This window comes from Paroedura picta, chromosome 1, assembly GCF_049243985.1.
Source record: "Paroedura picta isolate Pp20150507F chromosome 1, Ppicta_v3.0, whole genome shotgun sequence".
NCBI classification, from domain to species: domain Eukaryota; kingdom Metazoa; phylum Chordata; class Lepidosauria; order Squamata; family Gekkonidae; genus Paroedura; species Paroedura picta.
In genome coordinates, this window is record NC_135369.1 from 71,656,817 (window position 1) to 71,684,187 (window position 27,371).

A 27,371-nucleotide genomic window follows, 5' to 3' on the forward strand; every position below is an offset into this window, starting at 1 on the left:
CTTGAGATTGTAATAGTGGAAGATCTCCAGGTACCACCCTAGGGCTAGTCACTCTACCACCTTAAATGGGTACTCCAGGTCTAGCCTTCTGAACCAGAAAAACAGGGAAACAGTTGCTAGTCTTGACTAAAAATCATGGTGGAACCTTCTGTGCGGCAGAAACAGAGTTAGCCTGGAGTCTCAACTGAACATGCCAAACAGGGTAGTCCAGATATGCAGAGTAGAATAGGCTTGAGAAGGGACAAAGAAGACATTAGTAACCATCTAATATGGCCTCTGATAAATTATCAATATAACATTGTCAATAGATATTACGTGTCTGGACCCAGGTACAAAAAGTGCCTGAGAACGGCAAGAATGTCCAACTAAATATAGAAGTGAAGATATAGTTCAGAGATGGGGTGTATTGGTTGGGGTTAAATGGATATATAAAAGAAAACTGTAATCCCTATTTGTGATGGTTTTTGTTGCAATAAAAAGTGGCAAGAATGAAGAAAATTCATTGTTTATATATAATTTTAAAAGATGTTCCAGTTTAGGTAATTTTATATGGAGTTTAAAGTTATAAGATAATTAGTTTTTATCAGCTGGGGCAGCTAGCTATTATTACGTTTAATAAGAAGTAAAATGGAGGCAAGATTGTCTATGCATATTTTTTCTTGTGTGCTATACAACGAACTAGAAATATTGTTGAGATGCACTTCTTCCCAGGAGATGAATGGTCAGATATGGGAAAGCTAACTAGGTGCCAAGGGCTTTTTTAGTGCAGGCCTGAGTCAGGTCTGACCTGAGTTATCTGGAACAGCTTATGTATTCATGGAGATACCAAGAACTGGTCTGGTTACATATACATATAGACTACTACATAATATACAAAGGAATATAACACCAGAAACCTCTAGAAGTAGCGGAGAAGCTGAAGGGAGCAGTAAACATGGGAAGTTTCAGGCAGTTAAGAAGTTGGGTTGCCAGCTCTGGGTTGGCAAATACCTGGAGACTTTGGAGGTGAAGCTGGGAGTGGGCAGGATATGGGGTGGGGGGGACCTCAGTGCAGTATAATGCTAGGGAGTCTACTTTCCAAAGCAGCCCTTTCCCCCAGGGAACTGGTCTCTGACCCCTGGGGATGAGCTATAATTCCAGGGGGGTCCCCAGGTCCCACTTGGGTACTAGCATCCTTACTAAGAAGGTCAGTCAGAGCAACTTGGCAAGCCTGCAGTAACCTGCTCAATACCTGTTACTAGGGTGAATGTCTGTTCTATTGGGGCTTGCTGTTGCTCTGAGTGAACAGAAAATGTTGCCTAGATTTCATCTATCTAACTTGTATATTTGGCCAGTTTATGGGTCACCGTTCTATTATAAATATGCCCAAGGTGGCTTAGAAGTAAAATGAGCTAAAATACAATAAAATCATAGAGCCACAATAAAACTGACAGCATATAAATCTAGAGACACTTTTGAAGTCAGGGATAAAAGAAGTCTACTTGAAGGCCTTGTGGAGCAAACAAAACTTTAGATGGCCCCACAAGGCCTGTAGTGTGGGAGCTGAATGGAGTTCCCAGCTGTCAAGAAGGCCTTCAAGTAAGACACAACACAATCAAACAAATAGATTTGAAAGTTGATTCCCCCCTCCTTGGCCAGCCTCAGAACCCAGACTGGAATGAGCTTTACTGAATCCCTGCCAGGAGTGGGGGATCCCGTGTCCCAGGGACCATCTTCCTGCCACTGATCAGCCAGCCAGCAGAGGAGGGACTTACCAGAAGTAAAGGGAGGTCTGGGCCAGCATTGCTGTAATGTTACTTTCAGCATGCAGTGATAGTGGTGTCATCACATTGCTAATGATGCAGGATGCTCTGGTATTTGGACAAAAACTCTGTGGTAAAAATGACTTCTACCACAGAGCTTTTGCCCAAAGACCAGACAATCTGCACACCATTATTTTTGTTTTCCTTAACAAATCCAAGAACCATCAGGAGTCTCCACCACACAAAACTAAACACATAGACAGTTTATGCATCAGAGGTTTCAAGCCGGGTTGCAGGCTGGATTTTTATTCGTGGAAGGTTGGTCTACCTCTTCCTGCACCCACCCGGGGGAGCATTTGGCCCAGTGTGCCTCATCCACCCCTGATTTGTGCTCCTGCATGGGAGCTGGGGCAGTGAAGTTCCCAGTGCATAAATGGTCATAGGGAGAAGCAGCAAAAACCAGTGAATTGGTGACAATACTCCTGGCTCAAGTAAGCGGATTTCAAGGAGAGGGTAGAAGTTCCCATTCAGCTTCCAGAAGGTTCCTGCTAAAGACTTCCTCTATATAAATACTGGATTTTACCAAGCTTACATTTTTTATTTATTTATTTATTTATTTATTTATTTATTTATTTATTTATTTATTTATTTATTTATCTATCTATCTATCTATCTATCTATCTATCTATCTATCATACTTCTATACCGCCCTCCCCGGAGGCTCAATACATTTACCAATACATTGACCTCGGGAGACATATGACATTGTGTTGCTTTATTCCTATCTTTGTGTCTTTGAACTTTAGGCTACTACATGTTCATTGAAGCCTCCAAGCCCCGGGTGAAAGGAGACAAAGCCAGGTTAATCAGCCCAGTGTACAATGTTACTGCCAAATTCTGTGTCTCGTACTACTACCACATGTATGGAAAGCACATTGGTGAGTAAATGTGAGGGCAACAATGGGTGGGATAGAGAAAGGGCACACTGGAATTTAGAGCTGCTGAATTCACTGCTTGTTAGAGGGAAACATCTTCTAGTGTGTGCCAGATCTGTTCATTGCTAGTAGTCAATGTGTGGCTCATCATTCTGGGCGGTGAAATTTTGTTTTGGCAAACACCCCTATTTGTTTTGCAATGTGGAAAGGAAAGCTGAGGTGCTGTACCATAAGCTAAAAATCATCCTGTTTCTCCTAAGATAATCTGTCCAGTGACAACCGCCAGCCCCGCTGCACACACGCATCCCATTCAATGCTATAGCCCATGACTGAACGTATAGAATGTCTCCACAGAAAAGGTACAGTATTTGCTGGCGTATAAGACTACTTTTCCCCCCTGAAAAACATGCCTCCAAGTGGGGGGGGGGGTCGTCCTATACGCCGGGTGCACTTCAGTTGGGATAGACAGAGCTGCCCATAGTGGCCCATAGTACTGTAATGTAATGTAACAAACTCTATATTTTGAGTGGAAATGTTGGGGGGTCGTCTTATACGCCCAGTCGTCTTATACGCCAGCAAATGTAGATACTTTTTTCTGATTTACAATGCCACACAAAAATTGGCCAAGCGGACTGCCTCTGATTTCTAAGCCCATGTTAAATTATATTGTTCATTTTTAGATATATTTTAGACTTCCATGGTTCCCAGAAACCTGATTTTGGTTTGGGTATTTTTTAAACAAGGTCTCCTGTTTTCATAACTGCATGGCAGCCGTTGGTATCCACATTTGAAGCAAGATTCTGGGCAAATCATTCCTATTACTGTCTGACTCTTGTTATAATTTTTGTCTCAATAGTCTACTAAAATGCAGGGATACCTCTTTTATTCCTGCTGCTTTATTGAGGTGATGTGATCTGGATGGGAAGTATTTTTAGAGGATATCTGTGGGGTCTGGTTTGAAGAAACTCAGAGTGAATATTTCAAGTGGGGGTAATGCAGGTGTCACTGGTCTCTCTAGTTGGTGATTTCATTCAAGGAGAGTAAACAAGACCCAGGAATACAGCAAAAATAATGCATGAAGGAGGGGTTCATTCTATTGGATAAAGTCATTCCGAAGGGCATCTCCCTCCCTCTCGCTTCACCTCCTGTCTGTTACTGCTGTGATGAAGCCATAGCACTCTGCAAATGCCACAGAAGTGCCTAATGAGTTTCCACATTCAGTCAAGGAGCAATTGCTAATTTGTCACCTCTTGATTATAATTTCATTAATTTGAATAATAAATGCACTCTTGCTAAAGCCCACCAAGTTATTAATCACCTGCTGGACTGGAGCCTGACTGAGAAATCAGTCAAGAGCGTGTCCGCCTGTTGGTAAACAGGGCTGGTAAATGGTGTTAATTAACACCTCTCTGTACTGCAGCACGTGAGATTTGATTCATGCTAGATACTGGTCCTGTTTACCGTCATCCTCTAAGGGTGAAGGAAACAGATAATCCCAGGTGCAGGAACCAGGGAGTTCTACAGCTCAGCCAGACCAGTGCAGGCCACTAAGACTCAGAGTTCTGTCCTTTGGTCAATATGGACATGATTCTCACTCCTGAGAACTCTGCTTTGCCATAAAGAATGTCTTGGTGATCTCCATGGATGTTTGCATCTGCCCTATTGGTGGGTGGGCTGCTTTAATACTTTCCCAGAGACAACAGGGAGAGGCTACATTGGTCTTGCTTTACATTATATCAAAAGTGCCTCCTCTGTCTATCTAGTATAGACTAGAACCAGAACTATATACAATGTACTACTATCTTAATTTCTTCCTGTTTAGCGTTTCCTGACTAACTGTGGCTTCCCTTTGTCAACTTTACGCGGCTGTCCTCCAAATGTCTTCAAAAGAGGGAGAGAGGGGGAGAGAGAGAGATTGTTCCACATAGCACAGTATGGTTGGTGTGTTTCATATAGGGAATATTGTAATAACTTAATCTTAGAGAAGGTCATTCACCCTCATGGTCAAATATCTTGAGAGTACTAAATGTTGAAGGTTTGATGGCTTGGGAGAATTTGGGGATAGCAGCTTATTCAACTTTGATTTTAACTACCAAGAAACTAAGCAAAACAATCTGTGACTCTTCTGACCCTTCTCCCTCCCAAAAAAATTTACCTGCTCTCATGTGCATTCCCAATCCTTAAGACTCTTTCAGGTCTGGTCAGTTAGATTTCTTCATCCTCTGCTCCTGTCTAAAAGTACCAAAGTATTTCCATTCATGCAAGGTGACTGCATTGTTGAGCTTTAATGTTGTGTAGAGATTTCCCAGGGTGGGTTCTAAGGACAAAGTGGATACATTTTGAATTATTTAAAAATCACATTGAAAGTCAGAGAGGGTAAAAAAGAGAGTGATTCTCTGCCATTAAAATTCAACTCCTTGCAACTAAAGGCTACTAACATGGCCATCCTAAAGTCCAGTGTTGTGGGTATTTCGCCTTATCCTCTCTTTTTAAAGTTTTTCTACTGTACTAATCACATCCATTTTTAATCTTCCTCGCTCCTGTTACATTTGCAGGATCATCTAGCCACAATAAAGGGTGTTCTCAGTAAACTAAGTCAAGATGCCCTGAAGTGAAATTCTGAATCAGTTCTTAGCTTTCCTCCTGTTCGATAGTCTGAGGTGATAAGTGAGAGCAGCACCAATTCCATGTACTCAAGCAATGGCTGCAATTATCGTGTGCTAAATGGATTCATGCTAAATCTTATAAAATTATTATATCCTTGCCATTTTGCCAACTAATATTGTTGAAAAATCCCTGTGGGCAGAGCACTGTCTGGGGTGTCTGAGCGGTTCTTCTGTCCACACGGGCCAATCTGGCCATGTTCACTGGAGCACCCGTCTCCAAGAGCCGCCTGTGAAGCACCCGCTCAGCCTCGTGCCCACAGATGTGCCTGGCTCCCGGGGCAAGCACCTCTGCCATGCTATGCTGGCCACTGGCAAAGCACACCCAGCCTCGCTGCTCTGCGTGGCCCACCAGCCCCAGCACCACAGAGGAGGCAGACATGGCGCTCACCACTCAGGAGGCGCAGCGGAGCGCACAGCAGGGCAACAGAGCGCGCCCCCCAGCCCAGTTGCCGCACTGAGGAGGGGCCGCCTCTGGCTGTGCTGCCTAGGAGGTGCCCAGGCTGCCTGTGCAAGCTGCCTGCTGGCCTACCAAGCTGGGGGAGGGGGATGCGCTGGGGGGCTGGGGGGCGATGAAGCTACAGTCTGCTGCATCGTGGCAGAGGGGGAGGCTGCAGGAGGGAGGGGACAGCCATGAAGTTGCCTTCCCTCCCCCCTCCTGAGAAATCTTGCCCTCCGAATCTGCCTCGCACCACAGAAACTATGCTCCATCAGGGGGGAAGGGAGGCAGGAGGCTGCGGGGGGAGAAGGCCATGGAACTGCCTTCCCTGGCCCGGAGAAGTCTCAGCCTCTGAGTTTTCCCCAGGCTGGTGGTGTGCTCCATGGAGGGGAGGGAGGGAAAGACATGGAGACGATATCTTAACACAGTGGAAAAGTGGGCAAATGAGAACAAGATGCAATTTAATAAAGATAAGTGTAAAGTTCTACATCTTGCCTGGATTGGGGATACGCTTCCAGGTAACACTGTGTGTGAACAGGACCTTAGGGTACTTGTGGATTGTAAGCTAAACATGAGCAGGCAGTGTGAAGCAGAGGTATAAAAGGCAAATGCCATTTTGGGCTGTATCAACAGGGGCATCACATCAAAATCCCAAGATGTCATAGTCCCCTTGTATACGGCACTGGTCAGACCACACCTGGAGTACTGTGTGCAGTTCTGGAGGCCTCACTTCAAGAAGGACGTAGATAAAATTGAAAGGGCACAGAGGAGAGCGACGAAGATGATCTGGGGCCAAGGGACCAAGCCCTATGAAGATAGGTTGAGGGACTTGGGAATGTTCAGCCTGGAGAAAAGGAGGTTGAGAGGGGACATGATAGCCCTCTTTAAGAATTTGAAAGGTTGTCACTTGGAGGAGGGCAGGATGCTGTTTCTGTTGACTGCAGAGAAGAGGACACGCAGTAATGGGTTTAAATTACAAGTACAACGATATAGGCTAGATATCAGGAAAAAATTTTCACAGTCAGAGTAGTTCAGGAGTGGAATAGGCTGCCTAAGGAGGTGGTGAGCTCCCCCTCACTGGCAGTCTTCAAGCAAAGGTTGGATACACACTTTTCTTGGATGCTTTAGGATGCTTAGGGCTAATCCTGCGTTGAGCAGGGGGTTGGACTAGATGGCCTGTGTGGCCCCTTCCAACTCTATGATTCTATGATTCTGTGAAGTTCTGGGACTGCACTTCTTGTGTCCATTTCCATAGAATGATAAAGCACCCTGGAGGCTGCATGTGAAAGCGAAAGGCTAAATAAATTAACTTGGACATTTGTGGGTTAGCTCTCCCTGTACCAAATGAAGTTGTTTATTTAGAAAATGTATGTGCACCTGCTTGATTCATCCCCTAAGTGAAACCATGCAATAAAACAATTAGAAATAGCATAGAAATGTCTATAATACTCCATTGAAACAACCCAGCATGAGCAGCCTAATATGATATTCATAGAACAATCCTCCTGAGACAGAAAATAAAGCGGGTCAAAAAGTGAAACCTATCAGTTAAAAGTTGTGTTTGATATGGTAGGCTCTATTGTGTAAAAGTCACACACAAAAAATGAACCAACCTTTTGAAACTGGAAGCAAGCGGACTCTTGCAGCAGGTAGAAGAACTTAGAACAGATTCACAAAATGATCGTAAAGCAGGGAAAACTGAAGGAGATTGGCCCATTTGTGCTAGTATGAGGACACAAATGAGTTGGCCTAAATTAAGGTTACTAAATCGGCATGCAATATAAGGTAGAAGTAAAAAACTACTGGAAAGAAGGTTTGTCACATTGCAGGGGATTTAAGAAGTTATTTTACTACTTAAGAGCCTCTTGTGGCGCAGAGTGGTAAGGCAGCAGATATGCAGTCTGAAAACTTTGCCCATGAGGCTGGGAGTTCAATCCCAGCAGCTGTCATGGCCCCGTCATGACAGCAGCCGTCTCAAGGTTGACTCAGCCCTCCATCCTTCTGAGGTCGGTAAAATGAGTACCCAGCTTGCTGGGGGGTAAACGGTAATGACTGGGGAAGGCACTGGCAAACCACCCTGTATTGAGTCTGCCATGAAAACGCTGGAGGGCGTCACCCCAAGGGTCAGACATGACTCGGTGCTTGCACAGGGGATACCTTTACCTTTACCTCTACTACTGAGAGAATATTTCTATATGTTATCCATTTGGTGCCTATAAATAATTGTGAAACAGCCTTGGGGGACAAATGGTCTAGCCTCTACAGGGCCAATCAGAGTGCATCTGGCTGCACCGTGATTGGCCCTGCCGCTACAGCTACCACCCTCCCTGTCCAAGTCGAAATAGGGCCAATCAGGGTGGGGCTGGCTGTACCCTGATTGGCCTTGCCCCTACAGCTCCCGCCCTCCCTCACGGAGCCCTCACCCCTTGCCTGGCTGTTAAAGCCAGGCACGTCTGTGACTCCGCTGCTCCACGTCCAGGGCCCCAGGTAAAAGGACCAGCTGCGGGAGGGGGCGGGAGGGGTGGGGGAGAGAGGGAATGCTTCCCTGCAGCCTGGAAAGCACACCCGGGGCCTTGCAGAGGCCACAGGTGTGCTTTCTAGGCCGCAGAGAGCCGCTTGGGCCATGGGGGGGCAGGGGGAGAGGGAGCACTTCTTAGCAGCCTGGAAAGCACATCCGTTGCCTTGCAGAGGCTTTCCAGGCCACAGGGAGGTACTCGGGCTGTGGGGGGGTGGGCGGGGAGAGGGAGCACTTCCCAGTGGCCTGGAAAGGACACCCGGGGCCTTGCAGCGGCCCCGGGTGTCCTTTCCAGGCTGCAGGGAGGCACTCGGGCCGCAGGGGGCAGGGGGGGGATGGCCCGCTTCCCGGGCCAGGGGGATGCTCTCCGCTGGTGCATCTGGCGGGGGAGGGCCTGCTTCGTCCTTTTGCCCTGGGAAGCCCTGGTGCCACGTCTGCTATGCAGCGCCAGGCCTTCCCGCCCCAAGAAGACATTCTCCGCCAGTGCACCCGGCAGGGGGTGCCTGCAGCGTCTTCTTGGCACAGGAAGGCTTTGCGCCCCATCACACACATGGCGCCAGGCCTTCTGGGGCCAACAGGCCCTCTCCAGCGCCCCACTCTCTTCTTGTGCACCCGGCAGGGGGGCACTCTCCTCCGCCCTTGCGCCCACCCACCACTCTCCGCCGCCCAAGACCTCCTAAGGTAGGCTTGGGGGTGGGGAGGGGTCCCTTTCCCCTGCCCCGTCTCCCCTTTCAAAGCTGATTTTTTTATAAATGGGCTTTGCTGCTAGTGAGAGTTATAAGAACAAAGTTCTGTGTTGTAAGAAGCCAGAACTTCAAAAGTAATGTGTGTTGATTGAACCATTTAAGAATCTGCAGTTGCAGACTAAAAAATTCTGTAAGCATGTGGGGAAAGCTTACTTCAGCCTGGGTTAGTTTAATCTAGCACAATTACAAAATGACTCAAAATGCTGTTTGTTTTTGGTTGGAAGCAGATAATCAAGATGATCAGAAAAAGTATGTGGCTTGACAGGAAATGGGCATTGAATCATGCTGCTTGCCACTACCCAGTTCCTTTAAGGGTTGGAAGGAACAACAGTGAGCAGATGACAAGATTCCTATCTCCTCCTATTCTTAAATAAAAAGTTGACATAGTTTATTAAATTATTTTTGAATGCTCTGGTCCATGGGAAATCTGTGGAGGGAAAACAGTCTTTAAAATTCATCAGAGAAAGAGATCCAACTGTTCTGAGATCCCATATTCTGACCACAGGGGATAATAAGAAGAACATGTAGAGACCTTCCAGAAATCTTTTGGGGCCAAACCGGACATGATGGCATATCCTCATGTCCATTACAGGGATAGCCACTTTAAAGCCTAAATTTTAAAATGACATAACAGCCTCATGGCTATTTTGGTATTTTAAAAGTGGTGGGTGGGAAGGACACTTATCCCGCTGTTCTCCAGGCCCAAGCAGGATTGTGCCTTTGTGGCATTTTAAGATCACCCATTTTAGGCTTTAAAATGGCAGTGGTAGACACAAAGACACCTTCCCACCTAGTCCTTACAGAACTCGGATAGGGTAGATAATTCCGCCAGAGGGAAGTTAGTGAAGGGGGTTATTAATTTCTTTGACGACCCTACACTCTCTACAGGGAGAGAGCTCCTAGGGGCCGGCTGATATGGCTCCTCAGAGGATTAGGTTTCCACATCTCATTAGCCACTTGAAATATTGAGAAGTATATCAATTCCAGAACAACCATTCCAGGCTCAGCACAAGCAAAGATATATGGCCCCACAAGCCAACTACTTATATTCTTTTCCTAGCACAATCATAGTGTAACAGGCAAATCTTCTAGTGTCCCTTGTTGGGCTCACACATGGCAACAACATACTGCTGTCAACTCGTGTGACACTATGAAACGAGACCATGTAAAATCTGACTCAAATTTATTTTTTTAATAACCAGTTTATTACCTTTTTCTTTCCCCATTCAGTGCTGCACAACTCAAAAAGCTAGTTTACTCTCTACAATTTGACTATAAAATATCCATAGCCATCCAGGCAAATCTTCCCTGGGAGAGTTCCCAGACACTGCTCGTTTATAATAGATATGACGAAAGAGAGAAACAGAATACAAATGGAGCGTTTGTAGCCAGAGTATAAAATATTCAGTAACTAACAGAGTTGGGTGATGTTGAATATTTCTCAGCTGAGCAGACAGCCCAGTGGAAGAGAGCTCTCTGGAGGCCATTCTCATTCCTTTTAATTTATTTGGCTGTTTTTGTGTGTGTGTGTGTGTGTGTGTGTGTGTACGCACACACTAATTCTCATTCTCATTCTCTCTCTCTCTCCTCTTCAAACTCTCCCTGTCTCTTGCCATCTGTGAATTAGATTTTGCCTTAACTGGTAATCTTTAGGACTCTTGAAATACCAGGAGTCGAAGGACCATACTACACATTATGTTATAAGAATAATCCCCCAATTCTTAATGAAATTGTTTTTTAAATTATATACAGCCGTACTGAGGAAACTAATTTGGTCAAGGGAGGTCTGGGGTGGTCTCTCATCATGATATAACCATCTCTGCACACCCACTAGGGTTGCCTGGTCCCTCCTGGCCACGGGTGGGAAGATGGGGGTTAGGGCTGCCAGATCCAGGTTGGGGAACTCCTGGAGGTTTGGGGATGGAATCTGTGGAGGACAGAGACCTCAGTGAAGTACTATGCCATGGAGGCTACCCTTCAAAGCCTCCATTTTCTCCAGGGGAACTTATCTCTGTAGTCTGGAGATGAGCTGTAATTCCAGGGGATCCCCAGGTCGGACTTGGGGAATCCTCTGGAATTACAGGTCATCTCTAGACAACAGAGGTCAGTTCTCCTGGCATCTCTAACACACACATTCATGGGCATGCTATTTCTTTGTGCAGTGGTATGGTTGCTGTCCTCCAGGTGGGGCCTAGAGGTCTCTAAGTATTATTATTTGTCTCTGGACTGCAGACATCAGTACCCCCAGGAGACAATGGCAGCTTGGGAGGACAACTATGGCATACCATACAGACTCTAGGTGAAATCTCTCCCCAATTCCTCTCTATACTACCCCCAAGTGTGCAAGAATTTCCCAGACTGGGTTTGGCAACCCTAACACTAGGAGCCAAAACTGACCAATGGCATGAAGATGCATTGTTCATGATTGTATAGAAATTGTTTTTTTTTCCCCGGGGTTTCTTAGTTCAGTTCTGCTTCTTGTCCCACCATGCGGATCTCACTCTTTTCCGCTGCTCCAGACAGAGGAACGCTCTATCTCGATCTACCCTGTAAGGTTGTTGTGTGGATGGCGCCCCCCCCCCAGCCAAGCTGCTTGCCCTGCTGTGACCCCTGTGAAAGGGTCATTTGACCCCCAAAGGGGTTCCAACCCCCAGGTTGAGAACCACTGACCTAGAAATTAGCATCCCTGGTAGAGAGCTTGAAATCTGCATGGAGTTTGTGCAGAGGTAGATAGGCCCTTTAATTTACCAGAGAAGTTTCCAGTGGGTCCCTGGCAGTCCAAAGTAAATGAAGGCTAGCCCTGGCAGTGCTGTCCACACCATATGGGCCCTTTGCCTCAGACACAGCAGGAAGAAATGACAAGTCAGCCTTGGCCAGTTATTATCCTCGCTATGGGCCTAGTCTGGACTTTTACTCATTGGCAGTTTTAATGTTCTAATCTGTCTCTGAGCTGTGAAGGAATAAGAGAGACTATCATTGATCAGACTCTGTGACCTCCCCTCCCACACACACAAAGAGACACAAGTCTAGATTCTAGTTTCATTTTGGTTTACAAAAGAAAGACTTGTTTTGTGTAGCCTGTCCTCCAAGTGATGTAATTTTATTAGCACAGGAAGTGTTGTATCAAAATGCAAGGGTCAGGAGCATGAAGCACATTATTAATCTGTGAAAGAGAAGCAGGTTCCATACATAGGAGCCCTCCTTTGTTACGTTTCCATTGCTTGTAGAAAAGTTACAGGGTGCATTTTTCTAGAACCAGCGTGATTTAAATTCTTCAAAAGTTCCTAGTAATAGCTCAGTTGGAACGGCTTGAACAGCTGGGGCTGAATAATTTCCTCCATTTAATTTGACTTTCTGTGAGAAAAGCGGGCGATTAATGAAGTAAATAAATACCCCCCCCCCCAGTTCATAGACTCTCTTAATATGCTGATGCAATTTACCTTTTTAATGGAAAACATCACATATGCCGTAGCACCAGATACATGTCCTAATGAACAGTGCAGTACACACAAACACATATGTATGCTGATATACTCACAGTGAACAATGCTGATTGTTTGATTTGGGTTTTATTGGCCTGAACTCCTCGCCCCCCCCCCCCAATTAACTAGAAGAGCTGGATTTAATTCCTACTGGTTAAGATATTTGTGGATCAGGTTTCACCAGTCACATCTACCATAAAAACCAGGTAGACACAAATCAAGAGTATACCACACCAGTAGGAACAGGAATCCTCAAGAACAGGCGCCCCAACACCTTTCTAGTACTTGTTTAGAAGGACCAGGTGGGATTTTTGCCGATCAAGGCTTTTGACTGACTGTGTAGATTTTTAATAACATTGCTTTGGTAGCAGATGCTACCAAAACCCAGAGATCTTTACTGTGTGACTGAAGCTGACGATTTTGCAGCTGGCTCCATCTCTTGCATCAGCCATTTTATGTCAGCCATTTTGTGACTGTGCCCACCATGCTGTGTCAGAATTCTAAAAGTGCCCTCAGCCTCAGGGTTGGGGAACCCTGACTATGAAAATCCACCACAATTTAGACACCATGCCTAGTTTTAGAATGGAAATGCTCTGGCTGATGATCTTCACCGGGAAAGTGACAGGGGGAATAGGTCTCTGTTGATTCACCTGCCCCTCTCAGTGACTTTTGATATCACTGACCATAGTATCCTTCTAGAGAGGCTGGCTAGGCTGGGAGAAGGGGCACTGTGCTTTCCATTCTTTCTTAATCATCTGCTTCCAGAAGGTGCTGCTGGGAGATTATTTCTCAGCTCCATGGAGTTCTGCAGGATTCCATTTTGTTCCCCTTGCTATTTAGTATCTGCATAAAAGCACTGGGAGCTGTCATCCAGGGATTTAGAGTGAGGTGTCACCAATATGTGGGTACCACTCATCTCTTTTTCTCCTTAACGTAGAAGCCATCTTGATCTCTGGCTGTCTGGAGAAGGGAATGGGATGGAAATATCCAAATTCACTGCAATCCTGGGGCATTTTTCAGGTTTCTAGAAAGATCTTTCTTGCCCATTCTTGCCCAGTCACCAGATTTAAGTATCCTCAGATCTGGCTGACGTGGCTATTATAATATGCAAGTGGCGACCCTGAAGAAACTTGCAGGGAAGCTGCATCCCATCCCCCAACCTCTGCTTCCTTCTCAAATAATCTTCCACAGACCTTTATAGACTGACAGTGTGACTCGATATAAGGCAACATCTTGCATACATGTATTTATTTCCTTACTTACTGGTGGGCATTAATGAGCTGAGTTACAGATGGTGGTGTATGAATCAAGGCCAAACACAGGCCTAATTCATGCCCTCCCTTGTTGCTTTTGGCAGCTGGATGGCCTATGTGCTCCTTCTATCTAAGTTTTCTGAACAAAAACAGGACTTGGTTTGAGTGCCCTTTCCCCCCCCCCCCCCTTTCAAGCCCAAGGCACACCACTCTTGCCTTTGGTTTAGGGTTTAGCTGAATACTCAGCTAAGCTCTGGCCCCCAAAGCAAGCAGAGGGCATTATGTTAAACTGAGGGGAAGTGAGTGGTTTGGCTTAATTAATACTTGAATGTCTTCAGCAAAAGCTCCTGACTAGGGAAGTGGATTTGGATATTTCCAGGCCAAATATATATCTTATTGGTATTTCCAGATAGAGTTTGGTGTCTGGATGGGAGCTCGTAAGTGGGTTGTTAAAAATTCCAGAAATATTAGGGAGTAAGGCTTCCATAGAGCCTCTTGTGGCGCAGAGTGGTAAGGCAGCCGTCTGAAAGCTTTGCCCATGAGGCTGGGAGTTCAATCCCAGCAGCCGGCTCAAGGTTGACTCAGCCTTCCATCCTTCCGAGGTCGGTAAAATGAGTACCCAGCTTGCTGGGGGGTAAACGGTCATGACTGGGGAAGGCACTGGCAAACCACCCCGTATTGAGTCTGCCATGAAAACGCTGGAGGGCGTCACCCCAAGGGTCAGACATGACTCGGTGCTTGCACAGGGGATACCTTTACCTTTACCTTTAAGGCTTCCATGACATTTTTTTTCTTTTATTTTGCTGTGTGTCCTTGTTGGTATCAGCTTGCCAGCTTGATTTGGTTTGGATTCTGTGCTTTTAAAATGGTTCTATTGGTCTTTCTACAAAATGTTCTTTCAAAGTTGATTTGGGTTGGATCCTCTAGTTTTACATTGCTTGGGTCAGGCTTGCTGCATTGTTGTGTGGTTCTGTTGGGATTTCCTGGTTTTGCAATGGTTTTAATGGGCTTCTTGGTCCTATTAGCATTGGGAGATTTTTTGACAAGTAGCTGCTTTGCCTGCTCTTGTGTCTTTGGCTAGCTATGGAGAAAACAATGATTTCCCATCATCACTACTACCTACATAAAACCATGAAGGATGTCTGAAAACACCTTCTTCAGGGGCTCATAGAATTAGACCTCTTGGTTCAATTCACTTGCAACTTGGAAGTTATTTAGTAAACAGACACCACCAATTCCACTGCAATTTTGGTGCCATGTTCTTAAAAAACAGCTCCTCCTCCCCAGAAATATTCACTATAGGGAATAATGAAGCCAAATAATACTGGAATTCCTCCTCCCCAAAAAAACAGGATCCAAACCTTTATTTGGGACCCCAATAACTCAGAATACTGATATTGTTACATTATTTGATATCAAGGTAATTCAAAGAACACAGCCATTGTTCCTGGTACATATCCTGATTACTACCTATGAAGCTGCAGATAGTGTGGGTAGATAGAAGGTAGCACATATATGCCACCATCTTGCTACTAGGACACAACATGTTTAATATACACATACAGCCTAATATTTCTTTACTATTGTATGTATTTTACACTTTTTAAGAGCAGACTACTTGCTAAGCTGAATGAGTTCTAATTATGTTTCCAGTGTCATTGTCTAGTTCAGAAATTTATTTATTTATTTATTTAGATTTTTATACCGCCCTTCCCTACGGCTCTGGGTGGTTTACATAAAACATTTTAGAACGTTTACATAGAAATGATGCTAAGTTAAGAAGGAATTGCTATTTTTCAGTGAATAAATGTATACATGGCACTGGCTGGTAGAGAATTTGCCCCTCTAGCCCAGTTGAGTTTGACAATTTCACTATAAACTCCTTCCATGCCTTTTTCCCTTTCAATGTCTACACCCATTGGACCTCTGTCAATTCATTCATTTAGACAATGGTCCATTTATGTTTCACTGTGTTGCCTGGCCTGGCTTCAGTGTACATTTTTAGCACTTAGTATTATGTGTTTTTAGTGCCTTTCTTATCACAACGCACTTGGGAGGCTATATCTGTCACATGTGGTGATAACCCGCTGCCTTCCACGGGCATCCAGTTTGCTTTACATCCCAATGCTGAACACTGAATTTTCTGTAATGTAGAATTTTATGGCACTTGAAAATATAAAACAATGAAAGCTTGAATTTAATGGGATGTGGTTGCTTTCCTATGTTAAACAGGTTTTAATTTTTAATGGTGGAATAGCTCCTTTCCTGGCCATATGCACATTTGTACTGCGAAAATCATATAGTTTTAATGTGAAATAAGCCTTTTAAATTATGAAAACAAAACACTGCTTTTTACCAATTGCTTGCCCCATTGTCCCTTTGTTCCTTCAATGTATATTGGTCTGCAAAGCAACTTTCAGACACATATAAGTGTAAACCATGATGTCACAGCACACTATGCATAGCTGCATGCCCTCTGCTGTGTACTAAGAGTATTATTTGTGTTAAGCAACTCTGTATATCTGTTTCAGCTGTTGCTTCCTGTTGGGACTATTGGACTTGGCCTGGTCCTGAATCCCCCCAGAGAAATAGAGCTGCGGAGTAATAGAGCATATTGAAAGTATGCAGTTATTAGTTACTTTTGTGGATGAGGCAGAGATTCAGATTCACAGTATTTAGAGGTTCAAAAGAGAGTAATCTTTACTAAGAAAAATTATTTATAATTATATATCATATTTATCTACTGCAGTCTCCTTACTGAAGCAGAGTACAAAAACCTAAAGAGTCATTACAAAAGCAGTACATTGCAAGCCTCAATGGCTAGGCTGCAGGCAGGACTACATCCTACACATCAGCAGATGGAGTGAGCTAAGTCTAATGATGGTTGCTCCTTGTTTCTGCAAAGCATATGGATCTTCTCTTCCTGAACAAAGAGGAAGTGGACAGGAACTTACCTTAAGTATACTTGCTTGCTTATTTATTTGTTTAATTTATAGGCCATAGCTCCTGGACCAGCCAGTTCATGGTGCCTAACAACAAATTTGAATACAGAATTTAAAATTGCAAAACCTACTAACAAATATAGTCATACTAAAACATTTTTTAAAAAAAGACATCCAACCCCCACTGCCCCACACATACTATACCTTCTGGTAAGCTTTCAAAAGCTTTCACAGTTCTGAAAGGCCTGAAAAACAGAGCTCTTCTGCCGAGCATTTGATTGGGCCCTATGAATATCAGAACCCCGTAAGGTCTTTCCCGGTAGAATTTCCCACCCTGGAACCAAAAAGGAATTGAGTTAATTAACAGCAAAAACTGGCAAGTATAGTGTATAAGAAATTTTAATGAGTTATAATGTTTTAAAAGTTTAAATTTTAAATATTATTAATTTTAATACTTGCTGTTACCTGAATTGTTGTAAACTGCCCCAAGACAGCCACCCAAAAAGGCAAGTAAATATCTAATAAATAAATTCCTGATGAGTATCAGACTTTTAGTTTCCAGTGAGCATGGCTATGTATGGTGCTGACTGGCAAGCCTTTCTGATACTCAAGAAACCACATTCTCCTCTGCCAAATTTATGTGGGCCAATTTTCATAAGAAAATTTAAAAAATATTACACATTATTAAACAAGCATTTAAGACATGCCAAGCACTTGAAAAGCCAATGTGTCATAGTAGTTAGAGGACTGGATTAGGGTCTAGAAGAGTACTGTGTGCAGTTTTGGAGGCCCCAGTCCAAAAAGGATGTGGACAAAATGAGATGGTGCATAGGAGAGGGACAAGGATGGGCCTGGGGACCAAAACCTATGAGGAAAGGCTGAAGGACTTGAGAATGTTCAGCCTGGAGGAGAGGAGGCTGAGAGGGGACATGATTGCTCTCTCTAAGTATCTGAAAGGTGGTCACTTGGAGGAGGGCCAGGAGTGGTTCCTGTTCGCAGCAGAGCATAGGAAACGCAGTAATGGCTAAGTGTAGAATGGTACTAGCTAGATATCAGAATAGTTCAACAGTGGAGTCAGCTGCCTAAGGAGATAGTGAGTTCACCCTCACTGGTGGTCTTCAAGCAGGCACTAGATACTTATCCTGGATGCTTTAGGATGGTCTTACATTATGCAGGGGGTTGGACTAGATGGCTTGTGTCACCCATTTTATGATTCTACAATTCTAAGACCTGGGTTTAGTTCCATATTCTGCCATGAAGCTCATTCCAAGCTGTTATCTCCCAATTTACAGCTATTCACGAGACATTAGCCAATCATTTAAAGTCATCAAGATAACAAAAGATCAGACAACACAACTAATTGATTAAAATATCTTCCTTTCTATCAAACTTTTTAGAGCTGAAGGCAGGTAATATATTTAAAAATGCTAAAGCTGCAAACAGATATAAGAACATTAACAACCAAACATCTTATACTCTCACCAGCAAGGTGTTTCCTTTTTGGCTATCCCCAAAGCCCTCTAAAATAATTTTGTCTTACAACTTCACTGGACAGCCAGGATGGTAGAAGCTCTCCTGACTTCTTCCAAGCATTTGTTCTTCAGATATGGGGCAGCCACTAAAAATACCAAGCCTGGACTTTGCAGAACATACCTTAGACAAGGGGCAGCAGGGTCAGGGGGGGAGGGGTTCTAACAATAACTGCAAGTTAGAGGGGAAAGGCTACTGAACAGGAATAAGCAGTAACCTACATGTTTCTGAGTTCATTTATAAATTGAACACCATTGAGAAGCATTCTTTTGTCTATCATTTTAAAATTAAGACTAGAGCCTTCATAGTACAAGTAGGACTAGAGTACAAGTAGGATCATAGTACAAGAAGCTCCAGCTGTTATAGTCCAAGCAATATGCAAGTCACAGCATGTGATTAGGAAAAGGATTTAATTGACGGTGACTGAATGTCAACACCATGTTTTTTCAGCAACTAATCCTGTAATCTCCCTTTTCTAATATTCTCAGAATTGTCAGTTCTGCATTTCCCCATGTTTTAACCACATAATAGATGATAAGAAGCTATAGCAGCCTCTTTCCTGAACTTTAGTAATTACTCTATCACTTTTTTATTTATCTGGCATTTAGAAGAAGAAGAAGAAGAAGAGTTGGTTCTTATATGCCGCTTTTCCCTACCCGAAGAAGGCTCAAAGCGGCTTACAGTCGCCCTCTCTTTCCTCTCCCCACAACAGACACCCTGTGGGGTGGGTGAGGCTGAGAGAGCCCTGATATCACTGCTCGGTCAGAACAGCTTTATCAGTGCCGTGGCGAGCCCAAGGTCACCCAGCTGGCTGCATGTGGGGGAGTGCAGAATCGAACCTGGCATGCCAGATTAGAAGTCCACACTCCTAACCACTACACCAAACTGGAGTTTATTCGGGGACAGGGAAATATTTTCTTTTTTACTGCTGCTGATTTTGCTACTGTTTTACTGCTGATATTGGCTAATGTTTTGTTGTACATCATTATTGTAGTGTCTTTTTTAAACAGAAAGGTGATTAAGGTATTTTTTAAATGAAAATCTGGTAGCCTTTGGCCCTGGTTACCCATCTTGGTTTCCTATACAGATGTTCCTTGTGAGTCTAGCCTGCACTGTTAAGTCACATCTCCTACTTTCCCTGACTAGTTGAGAGTATTTGTAAAACAGTCGTGCAAAGTGTTTCCTTCTGTAGGCTGCAGGCACTTTTTAGGAGGTTGAAGCAATGGCAGAACTTTGATAACTGCAACCTGGTTGCCCCTGAGAGCTTGAAGCATTTCATTATGTTTTCAGTCCTTGAAATCTCTGGATATAAATTGTATCAGGCACTTATGAGAGATAAAGAAGCTGTAAATACATGTCTACTTTTTCCTCCCAGTGTTTCTTGACCACTTCTGCATTTTATGTATGGGGCATTAACTGCTCCACTTCTTGCACAATGATCCAGTCATATCCCTCTGCATCTCTTAAAGCGGTTGCTTAATACAAAGAAATAAATGCCTTGCCATTGAACATTTGTACAGGTTCATTCATTTCAGTGCATGCTATCAGGAAAAGGCCTCACAATCTTTGCTTATGTTCATCATATAGCTCAGAGAGTTCCCCGGGTCTCCACCCAGTAGACTATACCACCTTCCCTTATTCCTGGAGTACATAACTTCTATGTGTACTATCCGCTGCCACTAACAAATCTGGAAGAGTACCCCTGCCAGAAGAATTTGTACGTCTAGTCCTCTTTGCTGTGTTGTAATTAAAAGGCTCTGCCTTAGTTGCTGCATCTCCCTCTTCTCTCGTACAAGCTAGTGCAGAGATACTCTTCCATGCATCAGCAACGGTGAGCCCAACCACTGCCCCTCCTTCTACCACTTCTTGGAAAATGGGACCAAATTAGGTGTGGTGTAGTTACTGAGATCAAATTATAAGAAGATTTAAGAAATGAATATATAATGGCCTATACAGCATCAAGAAACAAAGCACAAAAAGACTTGGTGTAAACATGCAATCCTCTAAATCAGGGGTAGTCAAACTGCAGCCCTCCAGATGTCCATGGACCACAATTCCCAGAAGCCCCTGCCAGCGAATGCTGGCAGGGGCTTCTGGGAATTGTAGTCCATGGACATCTGGAGGGCCGCAGTTTGACTACCCCTGCTCTAAATCTTAACTCCACACTTATCCTAAACAATGTTAATTTGGACAAGGCTAATATGCATTAAGTCTGTGGCATTTAGTATTCCTTGTTTCAGTTTATTTTGCTATAAAATCAGCTATTGCACTCCTTCTATAATGGCATTTGCTCACAATATAACATGTCAGTGTTCACAAGCTCCCCAGGAAGATCAGAGCAGTCCTATATCTCTCTGCATCTCTCTGATCTCTCTTCAAAAATAATGCACAACATCACAAAATTTTGTATAAGAGCATGCAGCATACCTAAGCAGATGGTTAAGTCCCTAAACAAGGTTGAATTATAATTACAGTGTTAATTTTATTTGCTAATTTTAGTATTGTATGTGGCAAGATGTTAGGCTGATTTCTATTGTGATAACCTTAAACATTTAGAATTCTTCTAAACTTAACTTCCTTAAGTTTCAGAATTTGGGACTTCCCCCCATTGTTTTTTGACCCAAGGTCAAGAGGGAGTCCCATCTTAATCCTTTGTGATGAGTCAAAAGTAAGAATTAGAGTAAGAGATCAGAGTAAGAGAGCTTCTCCCTCATGCCCCAGGAATTTCTGGTCTCCTCTTTGAGAGGCCATCCCCTCTAGGTTCATCCCAATCTTTCTGTCGCAAAAGAAAGAAATACAATTTGGCTTCTTGGAAAACTAGATGCAGTGTTAGCTGGTAAACTCCATGACATTCTTCCCTACATGTGTAGAAGAAAAATGTATATAACATTACATGTGAAAATTGTCTATTTTATTGTGATTGCAATGTTTGGAAGCTACTACTCTGGCACAACAATATGCCCTATATATCTATCGCTAACTCCAGAAGGCAGTTTTTTAAATATTTTCCTCTCTGACTTCTGAATTGAAAACTCTTAAGACTCGGCATGAAAGGGAACTGAGCAACCAAGTATTCTTTCTTTCTTCTGCCTTGCTCCTTTGAACCTTACCGAAATCCTGTGAAGCAGATTTCTAGTTCAGTTTGACAGAAGCTGAGTTGAAGTCAGCGCTCTCACGTAAGGATGTGGGGACATGAACAGAGGTGGGCTCTTGCTCTGTCTCTTGTGGTAGACATGAAAGTTATCTAAATAAAGGAGACTGGTGGGGCAGAGAACAGGTTGAATGACTCGGAGAGGAATTATTTGGGTGGGAGCAAAATGAGTTGGAGAATTGTTACTAGGTAAGGAAAGAATATCCGACTGTGCCACCCAAGTTTTAGTTCCTCTGGTATTCCCTTATGTCAAAAGCTTACCTGAAAATCTAAGTTCTAATTTAGTATAGAATCACGGAATTGGAAGGGAACTCCAGGGTCATCTAGTCCAACCCCCTGCAGAATGCAGCAATATCAGTTAAAGATATTTCTGTCTGTTTGGCTGAAAGTGGAGATTTTTTTTTAAGAGAAGGTATAAATTGAGGAGGAATTTCAGTGTCCCCCCACCCCCAGCCCAAATAGCTAGGAAACAGGCAATGCTTCTGTGGAAGATGGTTCCTATGATTTAGAGCAGCCACAATTGAAGAAGGCCAGCTGTTGACACCACAGGAAGGCGGGCCAGGAAAGAACCAGCCATATCAGGCCCACTGGACCATATGCATGCTTGGCTATATGCGCATGCCTTGTGCGTGAGGGGCGAGCTCTTGGGTGCATACTTAAAGTGCTGTGTGGGAGAGCCCATCATCTTTGCCACCGTATCACCATTTGGAGAGTTTACCCGCCAGCCCACCCCCTGTTCTTATGGTTTAGAAGTATGGTTATATATGTTTTGTTACAAAAAGGTACAAGAAGTGCATTAGGTCCAGGGACCAGTTTGGGGGGTCTCATTAAGAAAGCTACTAAGCACGGCCTTACCCGGCTGGGAAGGTCAAGGGGTCAGAGCAAGGTGGTCAGAGTGGTTGGATGAGGTGGTTGCCCACCAACAATTCAAGCAGGCTGTCTCCCCCATGGAGGGACTCTAGGGGCAAGGGATCTGTCCACCCGGCTTGGAGGGAAGGGTACCCCTGTTGTCCATGTTAGCAACTTGATGGCTGTGATGGTTGCTCTCTCCTCATGCCAGGCCAACCCTCAGATTTTGCAGTTGGCATCAAATAAAGCTGTAGCCTTCTTACTGCCATAGAATATGTGTCACATCTTGATTGGCCCTATGCCACCCTGCCAATCAACTGGGTCTGCTTACCTGCCCTGATAACTGTGGAATGACTCTGTGACCAAAATTTCTTCATGTGCTTATCATTTTACATGGAGGTTTCCGCAGACTTGTAGTCAACCTGCAAATCAACATGGAGGCATGCATGTCCACGACCATAATAAATTATTGATGGATGGAAAGCTGATTCTTACAGACATCCTCCATTCAGACCATCCTTTTATACTGGATCTCAATAAAGGTCACATCTTTGGGACAACAGTGAATTTAGTTTTGTAAAAGTCATGATAGCTGGAGAAGATTGGGCTGTGTGACACAAAAAAAACTTTGTAATGTGAACTGTGCAGAAACAAGGCCAATTTCAATGGAGAAACATATTTTCATGTTTTTAGAATTTGCACTTGCACAAACTGAAAGATTGTTGGGTGGATATGATATAATAAAAATACTTTTGTCTGTGCGTAGTCAAGATACTGCTGTATCTTGTAACAACACTGATTATGGTGATGCAGAAGAAATTGGCTAATATATGTATGTTTGGCATTGGCAATGGAATAACAGCCATTCAAAGCCAAGGACCTGAAGACCTTCTGATTGTAGGACCGGAGTACATGAAGGTGGGAATTAGAAGGTGAAGGTGTCAGAAATCACATCTTCACAGGCAGTGTGTTATAGGCCCATTATGCATGGATGCCGAAACGGTGATTTCGGGTCACATGGAAAACGCGGAGGGGGAAGACGCGAAGCAAAGAGCTTACACATGGGATGGGACGCAACGGCGGCAAAACCCAGAGTAACCAATTATGCACACGGCGACCCCAGCACCATTTCTGGTTGCGCCCTGGTCGCCCAGAAGCTCCGCTTTCTTCTACGTTTTGCTAACGCGGCTTTTTCGGTGGCATGCATTGAATCTGTGGCCAGTTGCAGCCGGCACCGTGTGTTATTGGTGATTTTAGGCGATGCCATTCCACCCCGAATGCGGACCTTCCCCTCCATGCATAAAGGGCCATACTGAGGCTACACTCATAATCTGGGCCCAGGGAGAGGGACAGCTTGGTTTCTTATTTTAGTTCTCCAGTATCAGATAAAGATATTTCTGTCTGTATGGTTGAAAGTATTTTTTTTTTGGTGGTGGGGGGAAGGAGAGAAGGTATAAAATGGGGAGAAATTTCAGCCATTCCCCCCCTCCGTGGCTTGGAAACTGTCAGAGCTTATGTGGAAGATGGTTATCAGCAAAATGTCTGCCACTTGCTAGCTGGTTTTGAAAGTGTATTGCCAGCTCTGCAAGGACAAGCAGAGCTGTGATACATAATTTTCCATCTTTCATCACAGGGGGAGGGAGAGGTTCAATAGACTGTAGCTGTTAGCAAATTCACTTAATTCAAACCACTGTTTTTCTCTCTGCTGGATTCTCAATAAATACACATCCAGCTGAGAGGAGTGGGCAAGGCAGCCTTCCTCTCCATTTGCTTTCCGTATGTCTCCTAAGGATGAGGGGTGCTCAGAAGGGCTTACAGGCAAAGGTGTTCTCTACATACTCCAGCTTACCATAGTAGCATTCTGTCAGGCAATATGTAGGACTCGTATTATCCTCATAAGCATACAGTATACTGACTACTGAAATCAAATTCTAGATGGTGTTTAATAGCAGTGAACTCACCGAGCTTCTAGCCTATGATATTCTTTTTCAGTTTCACTAACTGGATTTTGCTGGTCTGCGGTACTCTGGGATAATCTTTTTTAAATATCTAAAGGAAAACCAACACAGGAGAAGGGACAATTTCTACATCATATTCTCTCCTTGTTGCTTACCATGGTTTCTGAGTAATCTATCAAGTTTTCTGCATAATTCTATCCACTTCTGTCTTCGTTCCTATAGAGAAGCATCAAGTGCAACATTCTAGAGTATCATTCAAGAACCCTATCCAAATGTCACAAATCATAGCACCAGATTTCAGACTTACCATGATCCACAACCCAATACAAGAAAGTTTTAAGACTTATTGCCCCATTATTCTGGAGAAGGGAACACTACCCAGAATTGGACTTCATTGATCTTAAATGTGCCACTGGACCCAGATTTTGTCCTGTTGCCCTTAGTCTAGTCTAGTCCACCTAAATCATTCCACATCAATGAAACTGAACAATCAGATGCAATATTGTTTTAGCTATCCAGACGATGAATTAGGTAAGAGCATCATATGTCTTCTGGAGAAGGCTGAGCTGATGAAGGCACCACATGGTAAACAAAAAGACCCCTCCAACTGACCTGTTGAGGTCAGGGATTTCCAAAGATTGTTTTGCATGACCCCAAATCAACTAGGTGTGCAGTAAATCCAATGTGCAGTGAATCCAGAGCTAGCTGTGGGCTGAAGCAATCATATAATTGCTTCAGCTTACACCTGGATCAATTTTCATTGCATAATGAGATGTATTGAAAAAATGACCTCATGGTGTACTGAAAACCATTCTGGTCACATGAAGAGTAATCAATGGCCGCTCTGCTACATGCTTGGAGCCTCGTTTGGGTAATGAGAAGTGAGCCGAAGCCTAAAACCATACCGTTGTGTTATTTTGCACTGTATATGCTGCAAGTAATCTGAGAAGCATTTTGTCTTCTCTGAGGAACATTTGAAAATGAAGCATGCCTGTGAATACACAGGCACACATACTGACTCGAAACTCGAGACACCTTTATTGGCATAACAGCATACACACTATATAAACACATACAAACATACACCAAGAACAATCCTATGTAAAATTTCTTCAGTCAAAGCACTGAAACTGCATATGAATATGCAAAGTATGAATCATATTTTATCCCAGGATAGTTCTTTATCTGCCCTAACAATTGCTGAGTGTTGATGTGAAAGAGCATGAAGATTTTACACATGACCATTTAATGGGAAGGAAGCCAATCAGCTTTTGATCCAAATTTTTTAGTTTAACTGGATTTTGTATTGGATTGTTAAAGTGTAAGAGATTAAACTGTTTGGGATTCTTGACAGCATCCTATTTATCAAGAAGTTTTGTATTTATTTACTTTTTATCCTGCTTGGGGCATGCATCATATATAGTCCCCTCCTCCCCATTTATCCTCACTATATCACTGTGGTGGGGTGGGTTAGGCCGTCAGTGAGTTTCTTACAGAATGGGGATTTGAAACTGGATAGCCCCAGCTGTAATCCAGCACTCTAACCACTGGCATGGTGTAGTGGTTAAATGAACAACAGTCTCTAATCTGGAGAACTGGGTTTGATTCCCTACACTTCCACATGCAGCCAGCTGGGTGACCTTGGACTAGTCGCAGTTCTCTTAGAGCCTCGCCTACTTCACAGGGTGCCTGTTGTGGGGAGAGGAAGAGAAGGCGATTATAAGCTGCTTTGACACTCTTTCGGGTAGTAAAAAACAGAGTACAAAAATCCTTGCTTTTCTTCTTCCACTGTAAAGGCCCTCCACAGCATAAACTAGCACAGCTTCCAAGGGTCAAGCCAAAGTCACTGGTTTCAGGATGACCCACATAGAAAGAAGGTGCCACACAGTGAAACATAGCTGCTTAGATTATGACAGATATAAGTAAGGATGGAAACCAGACCCTTCTATTTCACACCAAAAAAGTTCTGGATCTCATTTTCCACCGTGAGTGAACAAAGAGCTGCCAGCAGCTCCTAATAGCACAAAGTGTATAGGAAGCGGCGTTCCCTGGAGGACCGTGTCGCTAGGAGAGGGCAGCCGGCATAATATACTGCTTTCCCATTATACACGTTTGAGTCACATAAAACCCTTTGAAATTCTGTTTAAAACAAATGCCATCCAGAGAGAGAACCGCCAATTTTGTTCTTATAAAGGATATCGTCACGGTGTTGAAATGCCCTTGTGTACAGCCCAGCAGGCTGTCGTAGCGACATTCATTAGGCCTCCGAGCAAGACCACTTAGAAAGCATGACCCGAGCCGGGCTGCAGGGAAAGTGTCCCTGTGTGCCGTGGGCTGCCGAATGCGGTGCTCATGAACTGGCAGACAGGACCAGTGTCTGGGGAGTCCAGGCGGAATATCAGCTATTAAGAGTCAGCAAAGCAAAGCACTGAGTAGGTGTGGGATCGGGAGGCATTCAAGGTCCCGCAATTGTATTTATTGCACACATGTTGCTCTATAAAGGATCATTAATAGAAGAGTAAATACATCTTATCGTGGCATGAAGACAAATTACATTCTTAAAAATTATGGCTTGAAGCAGCTTGATATTTTTCTTTCTCCATCAGCAACAGGATTCTCCCCCCCCCCCACCCCCCCGTATTCTCTTTCTTTCCGGACGTAGAATGGTAACTTGCCACTACAGAGCCATAATTGAGAACACAAGCTTGCTGCTGATTGCTTTTTATTATCATTCATTTAAATGAGAAAAAGAGCGACCCATATTTGTTCTTGGGATTATGAACAGTAATAGATTCTTTTTGAGGGCTTTAGTTCGCTCCTGGGATTTCCCTGCAGAGAGTGTTGGGCTTGTGCTTTATCACCAGCTACATTACAATAAGCTTTCTGGGAGATACAGTCAGGGCAGCATGTATAACAAACAGGGCAATGGAAGGAATATATGCCATAGCAACCTCAGGTTGGCAGTCTGGCAGTGCTCCTGAATTTCGCATTCTGCCCAGAAACTCTAGTTTTTACAGCAGCCAGGAGTGTTTTTCATCCTCTCTATCTGACAAGAAGACTGAAATCAGACTCATCCAATTCAGAACTAGCTATCACCAGGGTACATTACGGTATTGTGCTTTAGGTCATGATATATATAGGCACCTTAGCAGATGCAGGGTGTGTT

General features: G+C 43.9%; 1 protein-coding gene across 3 annotated transcripts in view; it reads left to right on the forward strand.

The window, feature by feature from the left end:
* The window catches only part of MDGA1 (MAM domain containing glycosylphosphatidylinositol anchor 1), a 465,137-nt gene that overhangs the window by 322,695 nt on the left and 115,071 nt on the right, over positions 1-27,371 (forward strand). For all 3 annotated transcript variants that reach the window (XR_013231840.1, XM_077342151.1, XM_077342142.1), the window contains exon 14: positions 2,549-2,680. Coding sequence is in view for 2 of the 3 variants with exons in the window: in XM_077342151.1 (XP_077198266.1) it covers positions 2,549-2,680 (132 nt within the window). In the remaining variant the exon portion in view is untranslated. The remainder of the gene's footprint in view (positions 1-2,548; positions 2,681-27,371) is intronic.